General features: G+C 41.8%; 1 protein-coding gene and 1 long non-coding RNA gene across 3 annotated transcripts in view; one reads left to right on the forward strand and one right to left on the reverse strand.

Moving 5' to 3' along the window:
- GLDC (glycine decarboxylase) overlaps positions 1–10677 on the forward strand; it is a 91809-nt gene extending 81132 nt beyond the window's left edge. For both annotated transcript variants that reach the window (XM_086415167.1, XM_086415168.1), the window contains 4 exons: positions 4519–4614; positions 7859–8031; positions 9433–9513; positions 10003–10677. In XM_086415167.1, coding sequence (XP_086271293.1) covers positions 4519–4614; positions 7859–8031; positions 9433–9513; positions 10003–10146 — 494 coding nt within the window. In that variant the 3' untranslated portion in view covers positions 10147–10677. The remainder of the gene's footprint in view (positions 1–4518; positions 4615–7858; positions 8032–9432; positions 9514–10002) is intronic.
- A 217-nt stretch (positions 10678–10894) lies between these two features.
- Positions 10895–13783, reverse strand: LOC147366918 (uncharacterized). Its single transcript, XR_015169583.1, has 2 exons — positions 12652–13783; positions 10895–11810 (listed from the first exon to the last, which is right to left on the reverse strand). It is a non-coding gene; the product is annotated as an uncharacterized LOC147366918 (long non-coding RNA).
- Positions 13784–19186: the final 5403 nt, after the last annotated feature.

Below are 19186 nucleotides of genomic sequence, written 5' to 3' on the forward strand. Positions count from 1 at the left end.
TCTTGGTTTTGTCTGGCTGTATAAGTCATGTGCATGTGCTCAACATGGAAAATTTGGACAAAGAAGTTTGAGGAAGAAAATGGAAATGACCCATGGTTTCATCAAGCAGACATAACAGCTTAATATTTTGTTGTATTTCTTCCCACCGTACTTTCAGACAATTGAGCTTGTATCTTGTTTTTTTAAACTTTATTTTATATCATGATCATTTCCCTTGTCATTAAATGTCCTTTGAAAGTGGCCATATCCATTCTATGGTATGTATCATGTGTCAGATTCTATGGGGTTCCCTCAGCACCACCACATTATTTTTAACAACGCTGCAATGAACATCTTTTACTTAGTTTTTCTTTTTAACACCCCTGATTATCTACATAAGTTAGAGTTGTAGAAGATAAATTATCTCAGGATATGAATGCATTTACGCACTTGACACGTTTGACCTTGCCTGCCCCCAGATCCTTAATTCAAACTTACATCACACTAGCAGTCTGTGAGTGACCATGGCCCCAGGGCCCAGTGAACACCAAGTGCCAGGCTGGGAACACAGGCCAAGCCCAAAATGTTTTTGCCAATGTGATGCATGGAAATAATCTTTTTGCTTTAATTTACAAGGTATAGGGTACTTTTTCCCTAGTTGTTAAATTATTTTTTATTTAATATGTCCTTGGGATTAAGTTTGACAACTTCATTGAGAAAGGATTCACGTACCATGCACATCACCCACTGAACTTCAGTGGTTTTAGTGTGTTCACAGAGTTGTGGGATGCAAACCTGAGTTCCTTGGAGCGAGAATGAATGTGGTGTGGACCGCACGGGGGGAGATGGTACTCGAGGAGAGGAGAGTGAGCAAGTTAGTACCGATCAGGCGCCTGCCGTGTGCTTGGCAGCGAGCAACTGCTTTAGGCAGAGGCTGTCCCAGGAGGCTTGTAACACAAAAAGATGGATGAAATTTCCATTTGTTTTGACATTTTATCCCAGAATGAAATAATGAATTGTATTTCTCATCCCAAGCAGAAATATATTGGTGATTACAGACTTTATTACCCAATCCCAAAGTTCATGAAACAAAACTTGTCTCGTGTTTGGTCTGGTAAACACATTCATTACACAATCAGAGGTTTGGTATTTTAGGGCCTAAAAAAGAATGATCACTGTACCTCCAGATGGCCCAAAATAGAAATGTCCTTAATAAACACTTTGTATTCCAGAATGTCTAATGGCGATATTAGAAGACCGTTACTCATCTTAATCATATTTACCAGCTCTAAATAAGACTGGAATTATGGACGACTGTGAGGCAGTAATTTTAGTGAACTACAGGCCTTCCTCCCCCACCCATTTTTTTTTGCAGAGCGGTAAGACTTGGCGAGTCTTAGCTCTCCAAGCAGGGGTAGGGTCCATGCCCCCTGCGGTGGTAGCATGGAGTCTTAACCATGGGACTACCACGGAAGTTCTCAGGCTTCCCTTTATGAGCCATTTCTTTGAGATTTGAAAATGCCAGCCTAACTTGTTGACGCTTAGGGTTTTGTGAAGCAAGGAATTTATAGGCAAGAATTAGGATGGGGAGCAGCGGTAGTATTTATTGTGCAAGGATGAGGAAAGGAATTGACTCAGGTAAACAGAGGCATTTTGAAAGGAGGAATTGAAGATGTTTACAAGTGTCTGCTTATGTGGGAGGCTAGGCTCACTGTCTGGTCTAAACAGAGTTCTTGTCAGGAACAGACCATTTTGTTAGTGTCCCAGTGTTTTCTTTATGTTTCAACTTCTTAAGTGCTTATCCCTTTCTGATCTTAGACAAATCTTAACTCTTAACAAGGAAATTCTTGTCCTTGAGGAGTTTTCCTGGTGGCCTTTATAGGCTGGTGGACATGGGCTTCAGAGGCTGCACCCTTGCATGGGTGGGAGGGTGCACTTCCCTGGCTGGGAAGTGACCTCCTGAGGCGAGGGGCCCCACCCACCTGACCTCATTCCCAGGAAAACTGGCCTCTTGATGCTGTTTGTTGTGGTCCCTGGATTGCAACTGAAAAGCATGACTGAATGTAGATTGCCCACCCAAGCTTTCTAATTAGCTAGTGAGTTCCATTTATTTCTAGGCACTCACTCTGAGGATGCAGGAAAAGTAAGTTCCAGTTTTGGGAAGTCTTATCTTTCTGTAGCACTTTCCCAGGTCATCCTCAGCCTTGTAAGATAATTCATGAGGGGTTGGGAGAGGGATGTTCCAAGCGTAGAGCCAAGCCACTTCTATTTTGCTTTTCTATCATCTCCTACTCCCATCCCTGGCTTCTTTCCTTGCTCCGTTGACTTGTTATCTTTTCAGACTCTCAGTTATAGTCATGGTTAGGCCCCGAGGAAACACCTACTCACTGAAAATTAAAACTTGCACTAATCAGTTTATACAATTTCTACTTCAGATTCCTCTGACTCACCGTATGCCATAGAAGATTTGTATATCTTTTCTCCCTAAAAACTGCAAACAAAGATGATCATCTAGGGGTCTGCTGCTGCTAAGTCGCTTCAGTCGTGTCCAACTCTGCTACCCCATAGACGGCAGCCCACCAGGCCCCGCTGTCCCTGGGATTCCCCAGGCAAGAACACTGGAGTGGGTTGCCATTTACTCCTCCAATGCATGAAAGTGAAAAGTGAACGTGAAGTCGCTCAGTCATGTCCGACTCTTAGTGACCCCATGGACTGCAGCCTACCAGGCTCCTCCGTCCATGGGATTTTCCAGGCTGGCCCCCAACAGACATGAAGTTTAAATGTCACCCCTTTTCAGGCTCAAGTAGAGACAGACAGAAGAGAGAGATGCTGAAATCCCACTAACAGTTTCCATTTGAACATATTAGAATATGGATTTAGAAAATAACATCTGAACCTCATTTTGGAAATGGAACTCTTCCCAAACCACTTGGCTGTGGCAGGGGCCTCTGCAGATGAAGTCTTGCTTTAGCAGCGCTGGGCTGGGCTGGGCTGGGCTTGATGGGGCCTTTCAGTAACTGAACCTTTGCTTGAAAGACTGTGCTGTCTGCTGGCCAGCAAAAGAGACTCCTCCCCATCATGAGCCTGTCTCCTCCTCCCCTCCTGCCAGCTGAGTGTTCCGCAGAGCAGAGCAGAGCAGTCAGCTCCATTAGCCTTTTTCTTTGAGTTGTTGTTACAATGCCAGGGTGGCTGCCAGAACCTCAGAAAAGAAGGGTTGAAGCTCAAGGCTTGGCTCCCCAGTTGCGGTAGCATAGTGGGGCATTTAGGATTCCTGAAATTAATAGTTGATGAGGAGTTAAATAATTTCACAGTTTTCCCCCTGAATATTCCAGCTGGTCATTTCTTTAAGGCACTTTTTTTTTTTCCCCTCTAGATTTATCTACCTCTGAATACATTTTTCTCCTTTTGAACCATACTCCTTACTATTGAATCCTCATCATTGTTAGAAAGCTTGTTTTAAAGATATGTGGTGACAGTATATTCAAAGTCTTAGGTTCTCATACTTTTATTTACAAACAAAGCTAACCCCTTCATATGTATTCATCACACAAGAAGCAGAGCAGTTCACAGATTTTGTCTTCAGGGTCTGTTAATGACTGGAGCTATTCTCCTCAGGATTGAGAAGTTATGACTTCTCCAAGTATATTTAAGTAGATTCATTGTTTGCTGAGAATCAGGATGGTGGGTTAAGAAGGAGTGCATTATTTTTTACTGAGTAGATACTTTCCTTGAAGATAATTCATCAGTTATGTAGGCCATGGCATTTGGGAAACTCCCAGGAATGTTGTTCTATTTAAGAATGCTGAGTTAGTGGTTTATTCTTGATGTTGGATGGGTGGTCAACAGCTTATAATGGGGAGATGGTGGCCTGAGCCTAGAGAAGCAAAGTGAACTGACCGCCGCAAGACTTCAGCCTCTTCAGCTCCTTGCCACTTGCGGTGTGCTGTTCAACAGCCTTATTTCTAATTCTCAGTCTGAAGCCTGAAACTGAAACCTCATAAGCCCCTTTGAAGAATCATATAAAATTGTGTCTTATACATATACATTTAGTATACATTTACCTGCCCACGGAAGAAACCATTAATTGGATATTGGTAGCAAACTTGTTGAAAAATGTATCAATGGAGTTTTAACACTAGAAATATTTTATATAAAATAAAATATAAAATAAAATTTTGTATAAGGACCAGGCATGATGACATGTTAAACTGTTGCAAGTAGATTTTTGGTCTTTTGAGTAAAAGTGGTCTCATCCCCAGGGACCTTAGTAAGCCTTCCAGCTCCTGTCCTGCCTGCCACCCGCTTCCTGGTTCATGGGTGTGTAGAACACTGAGGATGGAACAAATTGGCATGACATGTTAACAGTTTTTATATGTAATAAGAGCAGATGAAGGCTTTATTGTCAACTATAACTTACCAAGTACCCATTGTTCCTTGGTCCTCAATGATATGCATTAAAAAGCTGATTTATTTGTTCATTTTCTTGGGTAAAACAACAAGCTGATGTTAATCGTGAATGGAAATAATTTTTCTCAACAGGATATGTGGCTCATGAATTTATTTTGGATACAAGACCCTTCAAAAAGTCTGCAAATATTGAGGCCGTGGATGTGGCCAAGAGGCTTCAAGATTATGGTAAGTGGTCTCACAGGAAAGACCCCCCTTAAGGAGAACTTGGGTTTCTGACATTTATGCAGCTGCCCATCTTGGTTATGGACCACAGACTGAATGTGTTTGCACCACAGTAAACTGATCCATAGGCTAAATGGCGAGCCGTAGACTGTGGGTAAAAAAAAAACAAAACTATGGCCCTATGGCCCCACAGATTCTGTCCTTTGAAAGATATTAAATCACGTATCTTGAATCCATCAACAGCTAGGAAAGGAGTCTTTGTTGTTAACAAAATTTAAAATCCCAAAGAAAATGACTGCTGTCTTCTGTCCATGTTTCTGGTAAATTATTTGACCTATCCCACTCCAAGCAGACAGAGAGGGCCATGAAGAGGTAAGTTGCTGTGATGGTAGAGGCAGTGGAGAGCCTACAACGTGTAGGAGTATTGGATGAATGGCATTTGAGATTCATGGCCTTTGAGCCCCCTCAGCCGTGGCATAACTGTTTCAGCTGCTGCTAGAGATGAAGGAATAGGTGCACCTTGTTTTCACAGAGATGATGCAGTTTTCTTTGAAGCTTTTTTTTTAAACTGTGTATTGTTAGTGGATGTTCACTCAGCACAGGCTTTATTAAAATGTTTTCTTAGTGACATTAATAACATCAAAGACTCTTCATTTCTCAGGAAGGCTAAGTTGGGGAGAACTTTGCCTTTTGATGAATGTGGAGTCTATCTGAATTTTAAGATGATTTGAATGACTTCTTTTAATAAGGAATGTGAAAACTTTAATAATTTTATAGTTTTACTACCATAACAGGAGTCCCACATAGTCACATAGTGACTCATTTCCTCCCATGAATGAATGATCTTATTATGCAGAGTTACCCTGATAATAAATGGGAAAACCAAAGATGGTTTTCATTAATGAAATTAGCAGTTGCTTAAGAATCTCCTCTTGACCACTCCTGTGACCTGACTTAACCTCCCGGCCAGTAACTGATTCAGGATGAGGCTTCATTTCTGGGGTGTGTGGTCTGTTTCCCACATCTGACTGCAGCAGCATTTGCAGGGAGGGAGGCAGGGGATGAGGGGTAGAAGAGAAGCGATATTTGGAGTTACTGCCCAGTATTCCCAAATTCGGTTCTATCTACAACCTTGATATTTTGATGTTTAATAGAGTGATGGCTACACTTGCCATAGGCTCAGGATGGTCTAGGTGTCTGGCACATAGGAAGCACTCAACAATTGTGTTTAACAAGTGAGAGAATAAGTGAATGGCTCTAAAAACAAACAAACAATGAAGATGATAACACAGATTCTGGGTCTTAATCACACCTATTGAATCAGAATTCCAGGGATGAGGCACAGTGATCTGTATTTACAAGTACTTCATGGATGAATCTTATCAGGTGTGTGAGGGGCACCCTGCCAGAGGGCAGAGATTTCCAAACTTAACTTTGTTTTTTTAACTTTTTAAAATTTTTATATTGGAGTATAGTTGATTAACAGTGCTGTGATTAACCTGATTCTGAGTTTTTAAAGGCTCATACCTTGGATTTCCTGAATCAGAGTCAAAATCCAGGAATCTGTGTTTCCATGACAACTCAGATGGTTCCAGATATGAGAACCACTATTGCAGAAAATATTGGGCTGAATTTGTTCACTCGTGGAATTGAGGTTGGACTTAATGGGTAATGAGATCAGCTTGTTTAAAAAGAAGACTTTCTGATTTGGGTGACACAGTTATATGCATTTGTCAAAATTAAATGGTACTTAAAATTTGTGCAAACTATCACAAAAATATGGAAACAGATATTGAATTCAGATATGGAACTCTAGTTAATAATATGCATGCTGAAATGTTTAAGGGGGAAGGGTATAAATGACTGTAACATGCTTGAAAAATGCATCAAAACTAAGGCAAATGCTTTAGATATGTGATAGGAGTAGATGACTGTGCTTAGTCACTCAGTCATGTCTGACACTTTGTGACCCCATGGACTGTAGCCCATCAGGTGACTCTGTTCATGGGGGTTCTCCAGGCAAGAATACTGGAGTGGGTTGCCATGCCCTCCTCCAGGGGATCTTCCCAACCCAGGGATTGAACCCATCTCCCACACTGCAGGTGGATTCTTTGCCAGCTGATATGTGATAGGAATAGATGACTAGATACATGATAAAGCAAACAGAGCATCATTGTAGAAGCCATATAGGTGTACGGGTGTTCACTCTATAGTCCTTTCAACTTACCAGTATATTTGAAAAATTCTATAATAAAATGTTGAGAAGACAATCCTTTAAACAATGCAGGCATGACTCTAAAGCGCCCCATGTAATGATGCACACCAGAATTTGGGAACCATTGACCTCCAGGGCAAACTTAGTTGACAGGAATATCAACCTAGAGGCTGTTCTTCATCTTTTAAAGTTTCACAGGAAAAATTGTAAGAATTGGGGAAAAGTTCTTTTTGGCTTTTGTCCAGGAAATCTCTCTCTCAATCATATTTTGTAAATTCATCTTAACATGTGAAAACTTTTGGAAACATAGAAATACCTTCAGCCTGTATTCAGTGTAAAGACAAAGACTTTATACATCCTGGCCAAGACTCAGTTTCCTCATCTGTAAAATAAGGACAGTAACACTCACATCAGGGTCCTTAATGCTTGTTACCTCATTATTTAGCTTTTGGTAGGCTATAATATTTTAATTTCTCTTAATTGCAAGTAATACATGAACATTATAAAAAGATTCTAAACACAAGGTAAAATAAAAACCCTCATTTTATGCCAATAATCCTGTTTAAATTTTAGTATTTATTCTTCTTCGAAACAGCTTCCCTCATAAAATATACACATATATATAAAGTATGTATAATACACACATGCAAATATATGTGTGTGTATATATATATATATGCATATATAATATACTGTCATTTTAAAAACAAGACAATATCGTTATGTAGCCTGCCCTTTTCACTTAAATTGGGTAAACATTCAGAGCCATTAACAAATATAAATTTAAATACATGGAATGGTTGCATATTTATTGTATGGATACCCAGGAAGATTTGCCTACCTCTGCTGTTGGATGTCATGTTACTTCCTAAGCTTTTCTTCTATAAACAGTGCTGAAGTGAATCCCTAGACATATACAATAGCAAAATTTTCAGATTGTTTTCCTTGGAATACATTTTAAGAAGGGGAGGGTCTCTTCTTCCAAACTGGGGAGGTCAAAGTTAAGTGACACAAATTCCATCTCCTTGGCAGGATTTCATGCCCCCACCATGTCCTGGCCGGTGGCAGGCACTCTCATGATTGAGCCCACCGAGTCGGAAGACAAGGCGGAGCTGGACAGATTCTGCGATGCCATGATCAGCATCCGACAGGAAATTGCCGACATTGAGGAGGGCCGCATCGACCCCAGGGTCAATCCACTGAAGGTACACAGGCACTGGTACTTTATCTAAAATATCCCAGAGAGCAGAAAGCAGTGTCTGGGTGGGGTGCTGGCAACCTCTGAACTCGACTGGAAGATGACATCCTTGCCTAGAATAAGACTGTTCTTCTGAGAGGATACCTAGAATAAGACTGTTCTTCTGAGAGGATAAATTCATTACCTGAAAGTTTAAATCTTGAATCAACACAGCAGTGGTTACTCAAGTATAATGTGGTTATTTCTGATATGTTCTAATTTTAAATATCTATTTAGTGGGCACTTGTTGGTTTTATGTATCTGTTTGGTGCTGTTCATCCCACAAGGACCCAGTTGGCTGTCAAAGGAGGGAGCAGAGACTGATGGACTTTATAGTTAGAGAAGTCTTACCATTCTGTATCTCTGTTTGATGCTCTCTACTGAGATTATTTACCTTTTACACTCTGGATAAAGATATTCTCATATTGGAATAGTTACCTCTTAGAACAACCAGACTGGTACTTGGCCTGAATATTTTACCATGTTTACGGCCTATATTGGAGAAAAATTTGTTAAACATTGCTTCGCCTCTTCAAAACTGTTCCTTTTATATCTGGTCAGAGCCCTAAGAGTTCTGTATTAGGTCCAGCCACTGTTAAGCTGAGGGATCGTGAACTGAAAATACCGCAAAGGCTATGGTTGTGTCGTTACGGCTCCAAGCCAGAGAAGCAGTCTGAGATGTACAGAGGAGCTTAGTCCAGAGCTGCCCGGCTGAAGGTGAAGCACCGGGGCCAATGACCGGTGGGAAAAGGCTGGTCCCGTGCGAGTCTCCTAGGATAGTGGAGGAATCTAATATGATTTGCTCTCATCGTTTTTTTCTCTGGATACTGATGATTCTTTCAGGATTTAGACAATTTTTAAAAAAAAATGGCAACAGATGTCTAAAAAATATAATACTGAGATACAAAAGCAAGTGGAGGATAAAACACACACAGGATACTATAAGGTTTAAAAGTGTACCAAACTAAGCTCTATGCAGTTTATTAACATATACAGTAATAGTATAAAAATATGAGAATCATGACAACAAAATTCAAGATAGTGGCTGGCACTGGTGAAGAGGACCAGCAGTAAGATGGAGAGGGGATAGGCTGGCATGGTCAACTGTATCTGTAATGTTTCTTGTTTTAAAAGCTTAAGCAAACATGACAAAATGTTGATTTCTGTTGGGTGGTAAATGTGCTACTTTCTGATATTCGAAATATTTCACAATAAACATTTTCCTACCAAAATTTCCTTCCCCACAAACTGAAACAAAACCACCACCCTCCATCCGTGGGCTTTCATCAGCTCGCTGGCAGATGTGAGGAGCAGAGGGAAAGGCAGGCGTCTGCTCTGACCCCTCTCCTGTCCATTGTCTCTGTCTCAGATGTCTCCACACTCCTTGACTTGCGTCACATCCTCCCACTGGGATCGGCCGTATTCCAGAGAGGTGGCAGCATTCCCGCTTGTAAGTTCTCCTCTGAAGCTGGACGTGCCAGCTGGTCCAGGTTCACGTGCGTATGAGGGGCCATCACCCACTCCAAGGGCTCCGCTCTTGCCGCCTCCTCACTATAGTGACCATATGTAGGTTACCTTTGCAGAACGACACAACACAGAAATTGGCTTTCCAAGTTCTGAGGTCAGGGTGCCAAGCACACAGTGCCAACCTGCGCACAGTGCAGGAAGACCAAATAAGGGTCTGTCTAGTGGGTCAGTGTTTTCTACCATCATCCTTTTAATTATGTGAAGGTGCTCTGCAGTCTGGCGGAGCAGGGGTGGGAGATTTGGAGGGATGGTGACGAAGGAGGCTAGATTTTAGCTTCTTATAATTTTTGAGTACTTTCTGGGCCAGTGATCTCTCAGGTGTGGGAGCAGCATTGCAGTCTCCTCCCCACCCCACCCCTCCAAGAAACTTCTCAGGATATCCCAAGTCATTTCTGTCTTTTGTCCCCTGCAGCCCTTTGTGAAACCAGAGAACAAATTCTGGCCAACCATCTCCCGGATTGATGACATCTACGGAGATCAGCACCTGGTTTGCACCTGTCCACCCATGGATGTTTATGAGTCCCCATTTTCTGAACAGAAGAGGGCCTCTTCTTAGTGTTCTCTCCCCAAGTTCAAGTGACTGACTTGATGCGCTTTGGAGCATCTCATGAGATATTTCATTTTCCACCACAGACTCAAGTAGGGGTTTTATATACTGTGTATATTCTCTCAAGGTAAATGTAAATACAGTTAGCACAGTGCGTGGAAGCTCATTGCTGGAAGATTGATTTGCTCCGGTGTCTCTGCTTTCACACACAGCAGTTGCCTTGATTGGGCCCATTTAGTTTTTTTGCATAGAAGATTCAGAGTGTGCTAGTAACTTTCACTTCAATATAGCAAGTTTGAAGATGTTATAGAGGCTATACTGCAGATCCAATAGGTATTTTTATTCCAAATAAGTCCTTGTGGACTGTGCCATCTGTGGGAAACCCCAGGGCAAATGTTTACATTTTGTATACACTGAAGAAATCTTTTTCCTCCTCCTAATTTACTCAATCTGTAATAGCATTTCTGAGTGTTTTCATTTTTCCATATGTGTAGTTTTAAGTCTGCAATTAATATTCTAATAAAAGCATTCCAATTTGAAGAATGCCTTTTTGATCCAATTTTCAGCATTAACTCCCTCATAACCCTATGCTCAGAGGGATTTGCAGGGTAATGAGATGATCCAGCCCAGTAGAACTGTTGCATTATCAGTTGTGTCTTTGGCTAAAGAACCCATTTGTATGTCTTAGCAGTGATTGCCACTTTAGCCCTGTTAAAATTGTGTTTGGCTGCATATACCTGAAAAGCAAACACAGCAGTTTAATCAAATAATTTATTTTTTCTCATGTAACAGTAAGTCCAGAGGTAGTAAGTCAAGAGCTAGTCTTCAGTCTTTCTATTCTGCCTCCTTTGCATATAGTCTTCATCCTCATGGTCCTAGGATGGCTGCTGTGTACCCAGGCATCAGATACCCAGTTCTAGGTAGGGAAAAGGAAGAGAAACGAAAGACAGAGTCTATCCAAGTTGGCTTCTTCTGGAATGTTTTTCCAGAGGTTCCACCCAATAACTTCTGCACTTTTACTGGCCAGGCTTGGTTCAAGTTGCCACTCTGAGCTTCAAGGGGATATGCCCAGGTCTTTCACCTGGGCATGTTACTATCCCTAAGAAAATCAGAAGTTTGTTAACTGAAGAAAAGAAGGAGTTTCAGGTAGGCAACTAGCATGCCTGTCACAAATAACTTTCCTATGGAAATAGCAAATTCTTTGGATGTTCTTCTCCAATTGTTCCTGAGTATCTGCTTTAATTCTGACTACTTGGGTCCTTATTACTCAAACAACTGTTATTTGACCTGTTATGACAGTGATCTGGACAAAAGGTCTGAGCACTCTACTGAATGCTCTGCAAGTGGTCTACTTAATCTCACACTTAAAAGGTCTGTAGAACTCTTCATTTTGGCCAAAGCAGTAGAGAAGTGATGGGATCCATGGTTCCTTTCTTACGTAATAATTAAATGAAAAAGATCTGTATCCTTCTCAGTCCGTATTCCCTGGAGTATGTTTGGGGCAAAAGCAGGTGATTCAGAGGTTGAAGTAAACTGTTTGTCTTCACTGCTCCTGTGTTCACCTGCGTTTCTGCTCGTGTGACGTCCTCCACCTGGAACACTTGTCCCGCCATCTTCCTTTGCTGGCTCCTGTTCTTCATGTTTCAGCAACTCTTCAGGTCTTCCACACATCTCTGTGAAATGGGCTCTGTTATTTTCTAGTTTGGCACTCAGTCTGTTATCCTACACTCTCTGCACAGTTAATAATTATTCTATTTGGTTTTTATCTGCCTCACTAAATTCTCTGAGAGTGGGAATCGTATCTTATTCATCATTGGATTCCCAGTGCCGAGCTAGGGCTTTCCACACAGTATGTGTTCAACAAACAGCTGTGGTTTTAGATCGTTAGCTGGAAGGACTTGCTTCTCCATTTCTTACCCCAATGCTTTACCAATCTAAGTCTGGGGACACCCCACTGGAGAAAAGCTTGAGTCTGTAGAGCAGATACACTCATCCACAATCGCTGCCCCATGCTGATCCCAGGTAAAGGGGGGGTGATAAAAAGTGGGGTTTCCCCAGTGCTAGTGGAGTGTCATCATCCATCACCTCTTCTACGGAGAGCAGTAAGAGGTAGGCTGGAGGCAGGAGTGTGACGTCAGTTAGGTCATTCTGCAGAATGTCCAGAGACAAGAATCCAGGAAGCAGGAGTTGGTGTCCAACACGCAGCACACACCTTTCGTAAACAGCACAGGACAGCAACCAGAGTACCTGCTCTGTAGTCAGACTGCCTGGGGTCATTCATATCCCGGCTCCCCTGCATCTCTCCAAACTTCAGACTCCTAGTCTGTGAAATGCTATTATTACCTACCACTCATAGGTGGGAGAGAATATATTGTTTGGAAGTGTCTGGCACAAAGAAAGTGCTCTTCAATGTGAGCTCTCATATCCTCATTCTAAACTTAGGGTCTGGTGTCCTATACTCTACACCCTATACTCCTTGACCCAGCTCAGGAGCCCAACTCCAATTTGACCTACCTTGCATTCAGATCCACCTTCCTTTCCTTTCCTAACAGCCCCTTTCCTCTGGACCATCAGAAAAATAGAAGGAACATGAGTTGTGACTTCATACAGATTGAATTCAATTCTCAGATAAGCCAACTGTTTTGAGAAAACAGACAAATTCACTTATCTTCATTTCAGTTATTTAAGGTATAAAATAGCAATAATAAAAATACTTACCTCAGCCTTGTTGGAAAGATTAAACAAGACAAAGTGAGCACTTGACATAGTGTCTGGCACTCAGAAATCACTAACTTATTCAGCAGACTGACTCATTATGTACCAGGTACCATTCTAAATGGCTTCCCTGGTGGCTCAGCAATCAAGAATCTATCTGCAATGCAGGAGATACAGGTTCGATCCCTGGATCTGGAAGATCCCCTGGCAACCTATTCCAGTATTCTTGTCTGGGAAATCCAGACAGAGGAACCTGGTGGGCTACAGTCCCCTTCCAGCCTCTACAGTCCATAGGGTCACAGAGAATTGGACAGGATCAAGCACGGACACACACACAGCATTTCAGTGACCTATGGATACAAGATGAACAAGATAGTTAAGGCCTCTTTCATGGGGCATCAATTCTAGATGGACAAACACAAAGATTTCACAGGATTAAATATTCTTTAGAAAACAAAAACCAGTATGGTACGTGGCTAGGGGTTTGGGACTCCTTTATATTGGATGGCAGGGAAGGAAGGATTCTCTTACAAGGTGACATTCAGCCTAAAATCTGAACAAAATGAAACCAGCCATGACTAGATGTGGGGAAGAGGGATTAGGAAGAGGGAGAAGCATGTTTGAAGAAGTATATGTATTTTCCATCTTTAAGCATTTGGCTATTTTCAGTCTCATATGTAAAGGGTTTAAAGAATCCCTGGGAAATAGGGTAGGAAGAAAGAAGATGAGGAATAAAGGCTGGGGTTGAAGAAAGGTGTTGGAGTATTTCTGAAATCAAGAACGGGGAGGAGGGATTTGAGCCTACAGTCAAGATCACAGGGGACGAAAATGGGGTCCAGAAAGGAAAAAATGGGGACTTGGCTCAGGATGGAGGGAAAAGGAGAAAATGTATTGGGGTGAGGGGTTGGGCTTGGTCCTTAGGTCAGGAAGGGAGGGAAGGATTTGTAACTGGGGAAGTGAGGAGAGAGAAATGAAAATGGGGGAAAGATGCAGGTTAGAAATAGAAGGAAATGGGGGAGGAGGTGGTAAGGGCCTATGGTGGGGACAGGAAGGATTTAGATGCGGAAGAGGAAAGATCATCATTAGCTCAGTGACAAGACAGGTGACTGACTGACAGGAAAGAAAGGTCAGATGACGGGGTGGGGGAGGGGGGTAAAAGTGCTCCAGGGTGAGAAGGGAGTCGAGAGCATGAGCACAAGGCCCAAGGAGGCAGGCGGGAAGAACTCCCTCAAATTAGGGAGAGGAGAAGAAATCGAGAGAATGGGCAGGGGGACAGTGAAAAAGCTGACTTGAGAGCAGTCTCACAAAAGGGAGGGGTGGAGGCAGGAGGAGGCCCAAACTTGGGAGGGAGGCAGGCTGGCAGGAAGCAGACCAGGAGAGGCACAGTAATGAGGGGCAGGCAGCACATGGAGGTGGCAGAAGAGACCGAGGGTCTGCGTTCCCTGGGTGAGAAAGAGCTGGGAGGAGGGCCCAGATGCAGTAGAGTGGGGAGGCCCTTCGATAAAAAGGGTAGAGGGAGGACCCCATGATCAGGAGGGAAATGTGTGTGGGAGGGAGGGCCCTGAGAGAAGAGGAAGGGCAAGAAGTCTTTCTTAGAAGCCAACTAGGCAGCAAGATTTCTGAACTGAGGAAAGCAAGTAAGAGCCAAACCTCAGGACAGAGGTAAGGAAGTGAGCAACAGAGGAGTGACTATCTTAGGGTTAGAATATCTGTGAAATTGAAAACTGAGAGTCCAGAGAGTGGCAAAGCCCTGAGGCCAGAGCTAGTGGAAACTTCCCAGGGGCTTCCCAAGGGGCTGGTTGTGGCCGCAGTAGACAGGGCCCCTGTTGCACCTGTGTGGGTGAGTGATGCTCTCCTACTGCTGCCTCTTCATTCTGTTCAGGTGTAATTCTTACCACTTGCTTCATTCACTACTTGATCTCCTAGTCCTCCCCATTCAGAAGGGCCTCCCGGCTGTGGCTTTACCTGGCCAACTAACTTCAGAGCCTTTGTACACATTGTTCTTCTGGAGGTTTTTCCAGGTCTCTTCCCCACCTCTCATGTATAACTCCCTGGGAATGGGGACTAAGTCCCTGATATTAAAGAAGATACAATCCCTGTTCTCAGATGACCTGTCTCAAAGTTTTGGAACACATGGTCAATCTGGGGGAGGGGGCAGTCTCTGGTGCCTGGAACCAGGAAGGGTTACTAAGATACCTTTTCTGTAAAAGCAGTGCTGTTTAACTATGGTTTAAGAGGCCTTTGAAGGCTAGCCTGGAAATCTACCTCTTTCCTCTGTATCATTGTTCCTACAGGAAATATTTATAAAATTCATCAAGAGATTTCATTTTCTACTTACATTAAGCTACAGGTTATGGCCATCATTCTTTTACAAATTAAGTTCTAAAATGCAGGTTGGAGAGTGCCTGCAACTTCTTCTGAATTCAAGGGAATCAATGAATAATGGAAGGCTGAAAAATCAACTACAAATTATTTTTTTTTAATGGACCTCCATGGCTCTCTGTGGGTCTGGATCTCTTATAGAGGTCTAGGATTTTCAGAACCAATGCAAGAGAGTTTTAGTGTGCTTTTGATCCACTTATTGCATTGTACTTTAACCTCACCAGTAAAAAAGCTTTTATATAGTTGGGAGTATGACAACTGCAATTTCCTACAAAACCACGTCTGAGGAGCATTTGAAAAAACAAAACGAAAACCTTGGTGAGATTCAGAAGATTTAAGTGTTTTAAGTCAGAGCCACAGTCATAAATTCCCAGAAAACAGGGTGGAATCCAACAGCACCAGGAGTGATGTCAGTCATTCCCCAAAAATGCAGAATTTCCCCCAACAGTGCTGCCACTGGGAACTTGATCCAAAATTGCTACTCACTGCAGTAGGAAGCAGCCAAAGCAGAATTAGATACAAACAGATTCTTTCTTAAAAGTCTGGCATAAAGAGTGGAAAAAGATAACTTGCTTGCATTCAAGACATTTTATCTAACGTGAACTACATAAGAATATTAAAGTTCCCTAAAATAGAAGAACTAGATGTTTTTATTGGTTAAGAGAAGTGGCTTCAAATGCATTCCAAAAGACAATGAAGAAAATACTTTCCATGGAAGGAGACAGTTGGGTAGGCTGTTAAATAAACTCGCAAATAGCAAAGGAGTGAGTATAGTGTGTGGTGCTAGCCATGTTGTGGGGCGGGGGAGCGGGGGAGAGTCAGCACTATTTCTGTATTTTGTCAGAAAGACTGCCTTTAGCCTGGGACAGTGCCTGCCATTCACAGAAGTGCTGTCAGACTGGGGTCTAATTCTCCTGAGGAGCAATAGGCAGTTTGGAGACAAGAGGCTGAAAGACCATCCTTACACAACTTACAGCCTCAGTACCATCCTTACACAACTTCATTATTTCCCAGAAACTAGTTGCATTTAGGAATGAAGTCCAAGGTTTTTATATGAAAATGAGAAGAGTCTCTAAAAAGAAACAAGTGCCATGCAACAACCATTTAGACATTTTCAGATGAAATTCAGTCAGGTTACACACAGGTTCTCTTTAGTGTCCAAACCTGGTTTTCGAAGAGCAAAAGGATATAATATAAAAATACTGGAGTTAATAGTCGATACAGTGAAGCAGATAAAGTAGTGGTTAAGTAACACAGCAATGAGTTTCAATTCTAAGTCTGCTCCTGACTACCTTTAGTGACTAAGGATGAATAACTCTCATCTCCAGTAAAGTGGAGATGATGCCACTCGCCTCACAGGGTGTGTATGAATAGGAGTTGGAATGAACACTACCAATGGTTCTCAATTCTTTTTGGACACAGAATGAACACACATGGGAATAGCTGCTATCCCTGCTCCAAAGACATGGATATGCCAGTGAAAACCTTCTCTTCCCCCCGTTTAAAAAAAAAAAACAGGTTCAAGGAAGAAGAGGAAAACTCCAGGTGGCAGAAATGAAGAGGGAACCCAAAGGACCTGACACTGCAAGGCCAATGGAGGTGGCTGGACTGGATGTGTCTTAGGAACTGGCGTTCCAAAGATGCCAGGGCAGAGAGATGTTAGGAATTGAGGCTGCAGGTATAATGGATAGTAAGAAGTAGAGATGGGGTATGCTTAGAATGGGGAAAGTTCTGTCCCAGTAGGAGGACTGAAAACTTGGTATCTCTAGTTCAGGGTCACAGCAGGAAAGCAAGCTTTCCCTCCCAGGCCATGGGTGGAAACAAAGTCACCAACAAGAATCTTTGCTGCATGTGAACACAGAAGTCAAATTCATACTAGCTGCATTGTGAAAGAGTCCCATTCAACAAAATTAACAACTGGTTCAGTTAAACAGTGGACTAGACTCAGAAAATTCAGTGAATTGGAAGATCTAAGGAAATTACCAGACTGTAGCACAGAGTGGGTAAAGAGATAGATGTAAGAGATATTAAGGTATGGAGGGTAGACTGCTGCAAACTTCTAGGAGGCTGAGAAGGAGATAAAAAAAAATGGGAGGAGCAATTATTTTTAAAGGAAAAATTAAAAATTCCAGAAATGCATTTTCAATTTAAAGGAATACAGTGAATCCCAAGTAAAGCAAATAGAAATTAATCCACACCTAGATAGATTTTAGTGAAACTCAGAAGTTATTAGAGAGAAAAATGTACATCCTTGAAAGAAATAATCAAAATGACATCCAACTTTTTTCAGCAATAAAAGATGTCAGAACACAATGGAATACCTACAGGATGCGACAGAAAGATAACTGGGAACCTACAATTCTAAACCCAGACAATTTAGCTTTCTAAAATCAGTGTGGAAAAAAGACACTTTCAGCCCACAAAGAGAAAACTTACTGTTCATAGACTCACTGAAAAGTCTGGTACAAAAACATCTTGAAGTATTCAACAAGAAACAGTGAGTAAATAGACAAAACTTATCAAGTAAATCAGTAAGTCATGTTTAAAATAACGAGTTTTAAAAATAAGTTATAACAAATATTAAACATTAACATGGAAAATAGGTCAGAAAAGATAATTTGAAGGGAAATAAAAATATACTTGTTTTATTCAGGAAAAAACTGAGCTAATTGGCCATTTTATAAATATCAGTATCAATATGCTCTCATGTGTAGGTATATTGAAAGATTAAGGATGATCACAGAATGATAGAAACGTTACCTTTTGGTCATGGGTGTGTATGTTGGGGGGTTGGGGGAAGATAAAATCTGCTTTAAATGTAAGAACAAGGAGGAAAGAGAAGATTCGTTCCTGCATCCTCCATAACAACAACTGCAATGACAGGAATATACATGCCAGGATAATAAACATAGAGATACTAAGTTTATCTATTAAGAGAAGACTATCCCAAAGCATAAAGTCCAATGAAATAAGTGTCAGATTTCAACATCTGAATGACTATATTTTGTTTATGAATACCTAAGTATAAAAATAAACAGAAAAGGCAACACTGAACTCATAATTTCTTAGGGAGGGGAATGGGCAAGGTGATTGATTAAAGTATGTCTTTGTTTATAGTATTTTATTTAAAATCTTAAGAATGATCCTAAAATGATCAATACTAGTTAGCTTGTGTATATACTACTTTTATACTTTTTCATACTTTAAAAACAAACAGGAACTTCCATGGCAGTCCAGTGGTTAAGAGTTTGCCTTCCAATGCAGGGGGTGCAAGTGCGATCCCTGGTTGAGGAACTAAGATACCATATACCTCAGGGCCAAAAAACCAAAACATTAAAAAAAAAAACAAAACAGAAACAGTATTGTTAACAAATTCAAAAAAGACCTTAAAAATGCTCCACATCAAAAAATCTTCAAAAACAAACCCCAATAGGCATAGAACATAGCACAGATGTTACTTTCCTTCCATTTCCTGAGCCAGTTTCTTTGTAATAGAAGAGAAATGTCTTCTTTGTTGGGTTGCTGCAAAGTTTCAGTATCAGTCATAATGTCTGACACATAAATGCTTAACAAATGTGAGCTTCCTCTCAAGAGTTCCTTTATTGTTAAACCTGTTTTTGAAAGGCTTCTTGGTGGGTATGGCATAAGCCCTCTTGAAGGAGGTCGTCATTAACCCCACCATAGAGCAGCCAGAACTTAAACAAGACTGGGAAAGAGACTCTTGGAGGGCACAAACAAAACCTTGTGTGCACCAGGACCCAGGAGAAAGGAGCAGTGACCCCACAGGAGACTAGCCCATGAGTGTCCAGAAGTCTCTGGCTGAGGTGTGGGTCAGTGGTGGCCTGCAGGTTTGGGGGCACTGCGTGCAGCAGTGAGAGCATGGGACCGTTTGAAGGAGGTAATCTTCATTACCTCCACCATACTGTGGCCTCAGGTCAAGTAACAGGGAGTG

This window comes from Bos grunniens, chromosome 8 (genome assembly GCF_055505025.1).
Source record: "Bos grunniens cultivar Pamir isolate PY7600 chromosome 8, Bosgru_T2T1.0, whole genome shotgun sequence".
NCBI lineage: Eukaryota > Metazoa > Chordata > Mammalia > Artiodactyla > Bovidae > Bos > Bos grunniens.